This window comes from Chenopodium quinoa, unplaced genomic scaffold, assembly GCF_001683475.1.
Source record: "Chenopodium quinoa cultivar QQ74 unplaced genomic scaffold, ASM168347v1, whole genome shotgun sequence".
Lineage (NCBI taxonomy): Eukaryota > Viridiplantae > Streptophyta > Magnoliopsida > Caryophyllales > Amaranthaceae > Chenopodium > Chenopodium quinoa.
This window is the reverse complement of record NW_018745676.1, coordinates 525,380-536,181: the sequence shown is the minus strand read 5'-3', so window position 1 is coordinate 536,181 and position 10,802 is coordinate 525,380. Positions and strand designations below refer to the sequence as shown.

General features: G+C 36.7%; 2 protein-coding genes across 2 annotated transcripts; one reads left to right on the top strand and one right to left on the bottom strand.

Moving 5' to 3' along the window:
• Positions 1-1,594: 1,594 nt before the first annotated feature.
• Positions 1,595-7,399, top strand: LOC110717315 (LYR motif-containing protein 4B-like). The gene is made up of 2 exons (XM_021895970.1): positions 1,595-2,986; positions 7,038-7,399. Exon 1 carries the CDS (start codon positions 2,699-2,701, stop codon positions 2,969-2,971), a length of 273 nt encoding a protein of 90 aa, XP_021751662.1. The 5' UTR covers positions 1,595-2,698; the 3' UTR covers positions 2,972-2,986; positions 7,038-7,399.
• A 604-nt stretch (positions 7,400-8,003) lies between these two features.
• LOC110717316 (BAG family molecular chaperone regulator 8, chloroplastic-like) lies at positions 8,004-10,151 on the bottom strand. Its single transcript, XM_021895971.1, has 2 exons — positions 9,348-10,151; positions 8,004-9,027 (listed from the first exon to the last, which is right to left on the bottom strand). Exons 1-2 carry the CDS (start codon positions 9,909-9,911, stop codon positions 8,281-8,283), a joined length of 1,311 nt encoding a protein of 436 aa, XP_021751663.1. The 5' UTR covers positions 9,912-10,151; the 3' UTR covers positions 8,004-8,280.
• Between the last annotated feature and the right edge of the window lie 651 nt (positions 10,152-10,802).

Genomic DNA, 10,802 nt, shown 5'->3' with positions numbered 1-10,802 from the left:
TTTCGTATGTAAAAACTAAAGAGAAAGTAAGATGGATTAGAGAATGCGAGAATTGATGATTGCGAATGAAAACTGGTTGTAGGTGATTATAATTGAAAACTAGTTGTTGATGAATGAAAACGGAGTTTTTAATATGTTATTTATAGAGAAAATCAGCCAAAAAGATAAAATTAACAAAACAGAGCATTGGCGCACCTAAAACAGAGCTGGCGCCAACGCTAGCTTATTGGCGCCAGACGCCAACATTAGCGCTAGGCGCCAATGTCTGGCGTCAGGTGCTAATCCTGTTTTTGACCGTTTTCTAAAATCAGATAAATTTTGCCGTACAGAGGATAAAATCGTATCTTTTCCTCAAAAATGTTCTTTGATTTTAATTAAAACTCTGAAAAGTCAACAAAAGTCAATTTATCAATGCTAATTGAATTAGGAATGAAAAGAACCTTCTAGAAGAATCTAGAAGACTAAAACCATTCCTAATTGCATTAGGAATGATAAATCATATTAGGCCCTCCCCTAGATCATTGAGCCGTACATAAGGCTCAAACCGGGCCCAGTTTGGTAAATTGGCCATAACTTCCTCAATATTCATCGGAATTGGGCTTATAATATATCGTTGGAAAGCTCTTGTCAAGCCCCATCCAACTACACTACTATTGGACCCATATCACGGACCAACCAAAACTGGATTGGCTGTTTTCCCTAAAATAAGTTTTCAAAAAACAGAGAGAAGAGAAAAGAAATAAAATTGTCCGCAACACTAAACTTTCCACACTTTCGCTTCATTCGATTATGATTCGACGCGAAAGGTAATCATCACTGGGTTTGGTTTTGGGGAGACACATTTGGGTGTCTACACCAAGACATAAATCAGAGACAATATCAACTCCATCAATTTAGATTAACAACAAGCAATATTTCACAATCCAACATTCACACATTGATTATCACAACCCATAAACAGAGCACAATATAATGTGAAGCAAAATTCGACACATACCTGACTTCAACTCTCACTATTAGCAGTGTCAAGTTTCAAAAGATCGAACTTTGTTCACTAACCAACAGTCGTCGACAAATTTCCACCCTAAAACCAATCGCAATTCCTCGCAAATTTTCTCCCAATTTTGAGAAAAAAGTCCTCCAAAATTCACCTCGATTAAACGCTTTAACCTAGACAAATTTCTATACTAAAAAATACCCAAAACCCAGAAATTTCAAGCCCTAAATTTTTCGAAATGAATCCAAGTTGAAGAATTCATCACTCTCTCTCTTCTAATGTTCAAACTGAGTAAATGGAAGAAGATAGATCGATTTAGTTTTGATTAGACAGAAGTGGGTGGAGGGGAAATAAATGGGGGCAATTCTGGAATTTCACTTTTTTTTTAAACAGCCTTAAGCATGGTTAGGGTGAGGATTAAGATTTTACCATTAGCTTAGCATAATAAATTGAGGTTTACCATAGATATTTTAAAAAAAAAAGTAGTGTTTACCACTTAGAAAAGTAATAAGTTAGGGGTCGTTTGGTTGGTAGAAGGGAAAGGGAAACACATTAGGAAAGGGAATGAGAGAGAAAGGAAAGCAAACCCCCCATTTATAATGTGTTGTTTGTTTTATTAAAAAAGAATGGGAATCGAATATGAAGCACCAGCATTCTCCACCACCACCACCACTGTTCTCCACCACACCATTGCAATTGTTAGTCCTCAAGCCTCCAACACTGCCACCCCTCCATCCTCTACTGTTGCATCGCCCGACTCCGACACCCACCGGCCGCCGACCCTCCGTACGGACCCATGCCATCCTTCTCTCTTTTTTTTTCTTTTAATTTTTTTCGTAGATCTGGTAGTTTGTTAGTTTTTAGGGTGTAAAGGGTTGTTTATTTGGGTGTTTGAGGTTGTTTATGGGGTGGTTTGGGTTGTTTATTGAGATGGTTAGGGTTTTTTGGTGGTTTTCATGGTGGTTTTTAGGGTAATAGGCGGCTAACGTGATGGGTTTAAGGTTATTTTCGGGTGGGTTTGGGTGGATTCGAGGAGGGTGGGTATTTTTCCGGGAGGGTTTTGGGTGGTTTTGGTAGGCAAGGGTGGTTTTGGGTGCGGGTGGGTTTTTTTCTTTGGTGGTTTTGGGTGGTTTCGGTGGGGAAGGATGGTGGTCGTGCGGTGGTGAGTGTTTGGGCGATGTTTCCGATGGCTAGGCGGTGCTTCTGGTGGCGGTTGGGAGGTGGTGTTGATGTCTGGGCAATGTTTTTGGTGGTTGAGCGGTGGTGTCGATGGTCAGTTGGTGTTCTCAAGGGTGGTCAAGGTAGTTAGAAATTTGGTCAAGGTAGTTGGTCGAAGAAGAATTTGGGGGTTTGGGTGATTCCCTGGAGGGGGGTGGGGAATGAAGATAGAGGAAAATGGGGTAATGGGAGGGGTAAAGGGAATGATTGATTTTGTCAATCAAACATCAACAAAGGGATTCATGGTAGTTGATTCTCATTCCCTTTGTTGAATACCCCCAACCAAACGGCCCCTTAAGGTTTACTCATTAAATCAACCCAACTCGAGTTCACCAAACCCGACCGGGCGACCACAAGGCGTCAAGGCCTACAAGTCCCGTGCACAGTTTTCTAGTTTTCTACCCAGTCTGCGGCTATCCTTCACCCCTTATTCTCTATAGACCCTCTCTCTCTTTACCTCTTCCCCACCACCAGCACTATCAAATGACTGCTATACCTCCGGCGCCGGCAAGAGCAGAAATCCTGCATCTTTTCCGGTCACTTCTTCGCGTTGCTCGTCAATTTCCCGACTACAATATCAGAGAATACGCTAAACGAAGAACCATTGATGCTTTCCATCACAACAAATCACTCTCTGAACCTTCTTCCATTGCTCAAGCTTTCGCCGACGCCAAGTCTCAGCTCGATGTTGCTAAGCGTCAGGCTGTTGTTTACTCACTTTATGCTCCCAAAGTGAAGAGCATTATGGAGGTCTAGACCCTAATTTTTTAGGTAAATTTTCAAGATTTTTTAGGGTTTTTGTTTTGGGTTATTTTGGATGTTGAAATCATGTTAAGTGGGAAGTAGAATTGATATGATGTAACTGCGTTGATTGTTGTTCAATTGATTTTATATATATTGAATTTGCTTTAATTCTGTTATAGGTTAAATTTGTACCTGTTTTATTTTTTAGGGTTTTGGTTGATTTTGGCTGTTGAATTTGAAAAATATTAGTTTGATTGAATTGAATTAGTTGCTTTGTCTTTGAGTTTAGGGTTACTTTATTTACGAGTTTTTGCTAAATGAATAATTGGAATTAAGTTGGATGAAAGGAATTAGGTTTTAGGAGGAGAAAGAAAAGACAAGGATATAGGCTGGGTTTGTGAGGGTTTCTTTGAGTTTTTATTTTAAGCTCATCGTTTGCCGGTTGTTTGGGAGAACAATTGATTATACTCTTTCGGTCATGTACTTATGTTAAAGGATATATATTGAGTAAGTTGCATTATTTTCTTTATGATTGAATTATTGATATATTGTTTACGAAGTATTTTTTAAAAAGGTTTCTCTGTAGTATGATAAGATACCAAGCGGGTGGCTTGCACTTAAGAGATAGAGAGAGACATGAGGAATTAGGCTAGCATTACTGTTTCTTGGTGAAAAATTGAATTCATCGATTGAGATGGAGGGGTTAGCCTAATATTCTTATAAGTTTCTGAAATCCACAAGCTCTTACACACTATGAACAAAGTGGATATCTTAGATTTGTTTATTTAAGGTGATTTGGGTTTCACCACAGATTAAACTTGAGCTGATATGCTTATATAAGGTCTAGTAAGTCTAGGTAAAAGACACCAAACTCTGTCAAAGCTCAAAATAAAAAAAAAATTAGCTTGAGTAAGTTGAGATTATAACAAGTAAATTTATTATGAAATATGAACTATGAAAACTTATAAAATCTAGTAATTGTACTCGTCATTGAAATCTTGGAAAGATTTTTAGGATACTTGTCATGAGATTGATTTCTTGAAGAGAATGTAAGATCTCCTAGCTTTTAAGATGGAGAGACTCTCGCTTTCATTATTTTATTCTTCAAAATGGCATACTCATTGTCTAAGAGCCTTTGATCAAGGTCCTGCCTAAAAAGGGAAAGATAAGGTCAGATGTATGGAACTTAGATGATTTCGAGCAATTCTTGATTCAAGATAGTCTTTACTCTTTAACTCCTTTAGCCTATTGGCAATGGACAAAATCTGTACATGTAAAGGTGAAAGTTCTTCTATACACACTTTTAAACAATTGTAGATGAGAGATCCTGAATCTTGATAGTAGTTAATTGTAGCTTCAAAGTTTATGCAAGACCATAGATTACAAGAGGTAGATTGATACTTGATACCTGGGATTCTTAGGGGAATTTTTTAGCGTGGAAGAGTTGAGAGTTTCTCTATTCATCGATAGTATTCCAGTTTTGCTTTCTGTTAGCCTACCTAGCACTTGGTTGATTGCTCATTTTACTTAATGTTCTCTCTTTGAAGACTCCTTCCCCATTGACAAGGGCAAGGGGCCTCCATGTCTAGATTGATTGGCAAGACAAGTGTAGCATTATATTTTCTAGTGCAGCATGAAGAATTGATGGATGAAAAATATATGTATTAATGACAAGACTTACATAATTTAATGCAAGGCTTTTAATGAGAAAATCATCGGATGGGGAATGTCTTGGATGTTTTATGGATTTATGTCTGTGTACTTTGTCTCTAGAAGACCAAGTTGTAAAATACTTAGTTTTCATGACTGTGTTTGGAGCCTGGGAGGTTGTTTGATTGTAATTAATAATCAGAATGGCACTGCTATTGTTGTCATACTTTGAGTAGGTCTTTAGCGTTATTTGGGCTGAGGCGTTTAATACTGGTGTACATGTACCCTCCCGTTCCATCTTCTCTTATAGTCTCATGGTTAAGGTAACATGCATGTCCAAAATTGTAGCCACTCTTTTCTTCTGCCATGTTGCCATTTTTGTTGGAAAAACTTCTCCATCTTCCACCTGGTATCATATCTAGTTCGTATATCAGTCCTTGCCTAAAAAGGTATGATTGTTCCACTATCCACTTATCCAGATACCACCATACACCTCTTTTCTTGATCTATTAATTTATTTCTGAAAATCTGTTTGGTGAAGCAACTTTAAGTATACAATGATGTGGCCTCTATTGAAAACTTGGGTTACAGCTAGAGTAAGGAGAGTCATGTTCTACATTTATACTCTCAAACATTGAGAGATGTGCAGTCAATGGTGCCTCTTCTTAGTTTTTGTGTGATATATCTTTTACCATTTGTAAATAGCAGAGCTCATGAGCCTATTCAGCGGTAGTAAGTGTTAGTGACACCATAGTTGAAATAACATGTAGGGGTAGTTCTTGTATGATTTTGTCTTGCCTGAACTAAAAGAGGAAAAGAGAGTTCAGCGGTACTGACATGGAGAGATCACAATATCAGCAAGGTTCTGAAAGTTTGTTTAATCTAAAGAGTAAGACTAGTGATTGTGATGAGGCAGTTAGTCAGATAAGAGCAAATCTACAAGACTACAATATGCTGTTTGTTATATCCTTCTAATGATGTTTCCTTGGTGTTCTTCGATGGGGCCAAGGTGTAGTTAGAAAGATAAGTACAAACAAGCTTCTCTTTTAGTAATTCGAGCCCCAATATGCAACGCAAGAAGCATTATTATGCCTTGCTGTTTTCCAACTTCATTGTATACTCTATTAAATGGATCATTTGGTAATGGAATTTCCTTTAAATCCAAAAAGTCTGCATACTTTATGGGTTGCTAAATATACAGTATATAATACAGTGCCAACTGTTCTGGATGTTTTGGTGGTTAAGATTTGCCGAACCTTAGCCTTAACCAGTTGCAACTAAGGTGATGTACTGATATATGTGTAAACTTTAGCTTATCTAATCCAGCTGATTTAACTTGCTGAATTCGCCTAAGGTTTTATGAACCTATTACTATTGTGTTGGTTCAGGTTTTACCCATTTATAGATGTTTCTCTCTCTGATCTTAAAATAAGCTCAACCTTTGGATACCTCCTTGGGTGATATAGCGGGCAAAGTGCAGAGTCCTACCTCCTACCTCAGATTAGTAGAGATGAATTTGCAAATGGTCCTTTATTAATATAAAAGGAGTAGTACTGGAGGTAAAATACTAAAATTTACACTCTCTTCTCTAGAGAAACTGCAGCACTTGCTTTTTCATGGCTTGCAAGACACAACTTTGACTACTTATCTCTTCAATCATGTATGGATAAAGATTATAAAAAGTTTTCAAGTCACATAACTGTTTTTCCTATGTTTTGGTGAAAATTTATGGTCAAAGCTTTTGAAGTCTGACCTTGAATAAGCAAAGTGTTGCAATTGTCTATGGAGAAATTGTCAAATAACTCCGATAAGTCTCATGTGGATATCCACCCTCGACCACTTGTCACCCTTCCTCACCTACTAAGTATTCTCCTACAGTTGCATGGGCGAAAAATTTAGATTTGTAATCTTGGCTGGCAGTTTTGGAGGCAGTGTTGGGAGTAGGGCATGAAGGGGAGAGAAAGACAGAGGGGGTTGGGTCTTACCTAGGGATGGATAGGGGACGTTGGTGGGGTCCATGGTGACTGGAACTCTGTCATGGATATACTGTTCATGTTATAAGGTGGGAATAGGGATGCCATACGCTCATACGGTTGCTCTCCTGCTTGGTAGTGAGGGTGAGTCCTGTTAGTGGCTTGGCCATTTAATGGTAGTATTATTGTATAAGCACGTAATCAGGGTGCTATAAAGTGACAACATTGATAAATGATTAAAATTATTAGCTCAACGTTGACAGCTTGTGGGGTTATGTTTGTGTACTTCAGGGTTAAATTGAGTCACAGGATATAAAGACCATATGATTTACTAACTATATAGATTATAGAATGTTGTGTATGTTTGTTACAATTTATTGTTTGCTTGTGCTTCCCTTTCACAACCTAAATGGTATGATCTTACTATTTCTCATTGTTTCTTGTCTACTTTGCAGTGTTGATCCTGCTGGGGCTTTGCGGATTTAAGATAAAGATTCGTGAGTTTACAAGTGTATTTTTGAATTTGTTGGTTTCTGGGCTTTATCATTTATTAGAGTTTGCAAACTCTCATATATGCTAAAGCAGAAGTCTTGATATATGTAAACTGGTGGTGAAAGTTGCAAGGTCTATGTTTTTGGATGTGGATTCCATCATTTGTTTGTCACGCATTTCATTATATTTTAGAACTTAGCGCATCAAATATAGGTTTTTGTAGTGGATGTAATCTTCCATGAAACAATCAGAATAAATTATTGTCATCTGCCGTTCTTACTTATTAGTGTTTTATCTAAACGGAGGGTTGATCAGCCTTGTCACATGCTTTTATGTTCACGTCATATACTACTCATAATTGGAATTAGGATTTGTTATCTTACGTTGAAATTCAATTCAATTCAGTTCAGCTCAGCTCCGCTCCTAATTTCCTTCTCTTATGAAATATTCATTTCAATTTAGTTCAGCTCAATTTAATTTAGTTCAATTCAGCTGAATTCAGTCAATGAGAACATGCCCTTAAATGTCAAGGCAACATTTGATACGTATGGGTCTTTGTCTCTTTGATATCATCTGCTTGTGTTGTTGGTATACAACTCAACATCATATATTAATGTTGCCCCTTTTTTTTTTAAGTTTTTAATTTCCTTTTTTTTTTCAAACAAAAAACAAGAAAAATGTGTTTTCACTTTTCTGTTGTCAAGTTTTCAATATTATCATGATTTTAATAAGTTTAAATAATTTTTTATTCATTATGAGACACATATCATATACTTTCAAAAAACAAAAACCATAAAACCACAATAATGTCAAACGTTAATGAATTATGCAGCAATCTGCCAGAACTAAACCACAATAATGTCAAACGTTAATGAATTATGCAGCAATCTGCCAGAACTCTAACCTTTCTATGATCATCTTCTATCATGTAGCAAAGTCATTAATGACAGAAAAATAACATAATGGACACAGAATTATTCCAGAACTCCAGAAGTAGAAGATTATATCAACAAATGAATTAGATTAGAAACCTACACATTACAAACATACTACAGGTGAATCCTTCATAACTTCAATACAAGGCAGCATACATGGTACACAGTACTACGCTACTACAGGATAAGAATTGCAAATTCATAAGATTAATGGATTTGTTTATTGCAGTGACAAAGAAACAATCTGCAGGAGAAAGCCAAACTCATTATGTTATCCAGATATTTTTACACCAGGTTTCTTAGACGAGAAATTTGCTCTGGTTGCAGGTTCTGGGGTAGTGGAAAATGTGAACTCCTCTTGGTTGTCACACTCTTCATTTACCTCATCACTTCTAAATTTTCTCATCTCTTCACTGCTCTGTGAGGACCCTTCACCATCACTTCGCGCCTCCTCTTCATCGTGTGTTCCATTGATAGAATCTTCAATCACATCAACCAGCCGAGAACTACTTCTAGAGTCCCCATCAGTATCATTTAACTTAATCAAGTTCCCATCCTCCACAAAACTAACACGTTTTTTGGCATTCGAGCTTTGAGCATTTTTCTGTACATTAAATTCATTGTTCAACCTATATTTGTTAGCAATTTGTTCAAGGATATCATCATCCTCATCATCAACATGCTTATATCCTTCCTTCTCAGCATCTCCATAGACCTCTTGCTCCTGCTCCTCGAGCGCCTTTGTCATCCTGCCAATCTTTTCAACTCTCTCTTTCAAATTTGCCATTAGTTTCTTTTCCTCATTGTCTACAGTTCGAGTTTTCGAACCCACATTATGCCCCGAAAACCCCTTAGTATCACGACCAGCTCTGCTATCATTCCTCACCAACCTTATGCTCTTCATCTTCCTGGTTAAAACTTGTTGCCTCTTCACACAAACCCCATCAACTATTTCTAAAAATTCAACAATTTCTCTGGTAACTGTCTTCTTACTGTCTCTAATCATCTTATCACCACTCTATAAACAAAACCCAGAATTAAATTTGCAAAATCTCAAAAAATAGAAGAAAATAACAGAATCCAAAAATTCAAAAAAAAAAATCAAAGAACATGTATAAAAAATGCAACAATGTCAAAACCCCATAAATAAAATATGCAAAATCTCACAACCCATAAATTAAAATGCTACATCAAATACCATACATCAAAATGGAAAAATATCAAAAACCCAGAAATCAAAAATGCAAAATCTTACAAGCCCATAAGATAAAAATGCAAAATTTCAAAAACCCATATCACAAAAATCAAATTAAGAATACAAAAAATTGAGATAGATACCTGAATAGAGTCGAGTTTATGGAGCAAATCCATGGCATTTCGGGAAAGAGAATCAAAATCAACAAAAGCATGACGAGAAAGAGAAGATTTAAAAGAAGCAAGAGCAGATTTAACAGAAGCTAAATCTTTAAGGTGACGAAGAGTCCTTGATCTATGAACAAGATAAGCCCTAAAATGGGCTTGAATAATTTTAGCAGCAGCATCTCTTAAGGAAAAACCAGAAGATGAGTATTTCTGAAGGGAAGATTCCAGGGCATCGATGCGTTGAAGGAGAGATAACAGCAAAGAATTATCTTGATTTTCGTGATTATTGTGATGTGGATGTCTTTGATTTTGGTGGGTTCGAGAGGAATTAAGGTGGTAATTTAGAGGGGTTTGAGGTTGAGCTTGAAGAAGCTGAGTAACAATGGCGGCAACCTGAAAAGGATCGGAGGTAGGAGGTGATAATAGTGGTGGATGGTGGCACGGGGGTGTTGGGTGGTGGCACGGGGGTGTTGGTGGTGGGCAGCAGCAGAAGGAATTGGTGGTGGTGTGGAGGTTTTGGAGGTGGTGGTGGAAAGCCATTGGATCTGAGAGGAATTGTTTAGAGAATCTTGTGTGTTTTTTTTGGGGTTTTGTTGTTGTTTGGATGGGTCTTGCACTTTAATGGTGTAAAGGTTTGGGGGTGTTTTAGTAATTAGGACTACTAGTTTGAAATTTTAAAAGTTTGGTGTATTTGTTAGATGTGTTTACCATGTCACCACGTGCATAAACAAAAAAGTTAAATTGATTGGCATCATTTTTTGTTTTCTGTTTCTTGTTTTTTTTAAAACTAAAAACCAAAAACAGAAAATAAGAAAAAAATATTTTTCAATTTTTTGTTGTCAGTTTTTATATTTGTTATGATTCTAATAAGTTTAACTAATTTTTTTTTTTTCATTATGTGACATATATCATATACTTTTATACAACAAAAAACTGAAAACCACAGCAATGCCAAACGAACCCAAATGATTTGATTTGAGTCGGAAATTTGAATGTAGAGAAGGTATTGCGTCAGTCCGTACTGAAGAAATGTTTTGTCAATCCGGACTAACGAAATGCAGATTTTTAATATCCTTAATTGGTGGGATGATATTCTGTACCGAATGAATGATATCCTTTATTAGCTATATGATACCATAGTTAGCCAATAGAGGATATTATACATCCATGATATCATACATCCAATAGAGGATATCATCCAGCCATGATATTATATAACCAATAGAGGATATCATACGGCCAATAAAGGATATCATAAACACAATCATAAATGATATCATATAGCCAATAGAGGATATCATCCAACCGTGATATCATATAGCTAATAGAGGATATCATCCAACCATGATAACCAATAAAGGATATCATCCAACCAATAGAAATATCATCCACCCAATAGAGGATATTCGTACATGTATAAATTATTGGAGG

What these genes read in the sequence shown, in the direction of transcription:
- LOC110717315 (XM_021895970.1), top strand. Translation starts at nt 2,699, where the DNA reads ATGACTGCTATACCTCCGGCGCCGGCAAGAGCAGAAATCCTGCATCTT.
- LOC110717316 (XM_021895971.1), bottom strand. Translation starts at nt 9,911, where the DNA reads ATGGCTTTCCACCACCACCTCCAAAACCTCCACACCACCACCAATTCC. An exon ending in ATAAACTCGACTCTATTCAG is followed by an intron (nt 9,028 to 9,347) that starts GTATCTATCTCA and finishes TTTTGTTTATAG; the next exon opens with AGTGGTGATAAGATGATTAG.